We start from the raw sequence: 1689 nt of genomic DNA on the forward strand, positions 1-1689 counted from the left end.
CCACAGGTTTTTGACAGCAAAATTGGAAATATTCTAGAGAAATTTTGATGATATTGTGGAGATAAAGTCTAGCATATTTATAAACAACTATGTGGTATTATAATGCATGTATGCTCAAAACCCTACTGAACCTATATTATATCTGTGTTTTATGTGGTTTCATATGGTTCCTCCGATTTTGGTGGTAGTATCATCCTATAGATCATTGTAGCTAGAACAAGATGTGATCATTATTGTATATATTTTAGTATTAAAAAGAGTCTCCATTGAGTCTAAATATATTTTAATTTGTTAACAAATGCAATGTGAAATCTAAGACCAATCATTTTGTTTCTTCCCAGAAGGCATCATTGGACTAAATGGGCCAACAGAATCTAACAGTGCCGACTGAATTCATTCTCATAGGAGTAACACAGAGACATGAATTGCATCTCCCACTCTTTGGTATTTTCCTCATCATCTACCTGATCACAGTTGTGGGCAACCTGGGCATGATCATCTTGACCAAGGTGGACTCCCGCCTACATACACCAATGTATTTTTTTATCAGACACCTGGCTGTCATTGATCTTGGTAACTCTACTGTTATTTATCCTAAAATGCTAGTCAATTTCATTTTGGATCGAAATACTATTTCCTATTATGAATGTGCCATACAGATGGCTTTCTATGTTTTATTCATTATCACTGAACTCTATGTTCTGGCAGTCATGGGCTATGACCGTTATGTGGCCATCTGTAACCCTCTACTCTATAATGTGATCATGTCGCAGACACTGTGCCATGTACTCATAGGCATTCCATACCTCTTCTGTACATTCCAGTCCCTTTTGCTCACCAGTAAGATTTTTACATCGACTTTCTGCGGTTCTAATGTCGTCAGTGACTTCTTCTGTGATAATGTCCCTTTAATACCCTTGCTCTGCTCAAATGCACGGCAAATTGAATTGATGATTATATCATTTGCATCATTTAATTTGATGTCCTCCCTCCTGACAGTCCTTGTGTCCTACATGATGATCTTGATGACCATATTTCGAATGAATTCTGCTGAAGGAAGGAAAAAAGCTTTCTCTACATGTGGTTCTCACTTGACAGTGGTGGTAGTGTTCTATGGGTCTCTATTGTTCATGTATGTGCAGCCTGAATCTGCTCATCCTTTCAGCACTGACAAAATTACCTCTGTGTTTTACACATTAGTCATCCCTATGCTTAACCCCTTCATATACAGCTTAAGAAACAAAGAGGTTAAAAATGCCTTCTACAGGATCTTTAAGAACCCCTGTAAACTTTGTATTTAATATAAAATATTACTCAAATAACCTATAAAGTAGGTCACTGCTGCTTAATGAGGATCATATTTCTAATCGATATAATGGTATTTTCTGCAATATAGGATCATTCTGAGTCCAAATCAACTGCATGTAATCATAGAAGAACAGAGAATGATAAAGTACATAGACATCTATTGTTTCCCTTTGACTCACTTATATCCATATTAGTCATCCTATTTTCACCTTAAGTTAAATATCATGTCCTGCTCAAGATTTCTCGTTTCTAGTAAAGTGTAACTGTAAGTGATTCCATGGGAGCTCATTATAGTCCCTTTGAACACTTATTAGATACCATAATTTGAAATTATGTATTAAAGTATGTCAGTGTTAGTATGGTAAAGGATCTTATGGATTT

The 1689-nt window shown here is 35.8% G+C and overlaps 1 protein-coding gene across 1 annotated transcript; it reads left to right on the top strand.

Moving 5' to 3' along the window:
- Positions 1-311: 311 nt before the first annotated feature.
- On the top strand, positions 312-1301 carry LOC101644269 (olfactory receptor 8K5-like). Its single transcript, XM_004708526.2, has one exon. It carries the CDS (start codon positions 360-362, stop codon positions 1299-1301), a length of 942 nt encoding a protein of 313 aa, XP_004708583.1. The 5' UTR covers positions 312-359.
- Positions 1302-1689: the final 388 nt, after the last annotated feature.

Source organism: Echinops telfairi, unplaced genomic scaffold (genome assembly GCF_000313985.2).
Source record: "Echinops telfairi isolate 266 unplaced genomic scaffold, ASM31398v2 ScPeMD7_60;HRSCAF=208, whole genome shotgun sequence".
In the NCBI taxonomy this organism is placed as follows: domain Eukaryota; kingdom Metazoa; phylum Chordata; class Mammalia; order Afrosoricida; family Tenrecidae; genus Echinops; species Echinops telfairi.

Coding starts and splice junctions, on each gene's coding strand:
- LOC101644269 (XM_004708526.2), top strand. CDS start 360: ATGGGCCAACAGAATCTAACAGTGCCGACTGAATTCATTCTCATAGGA.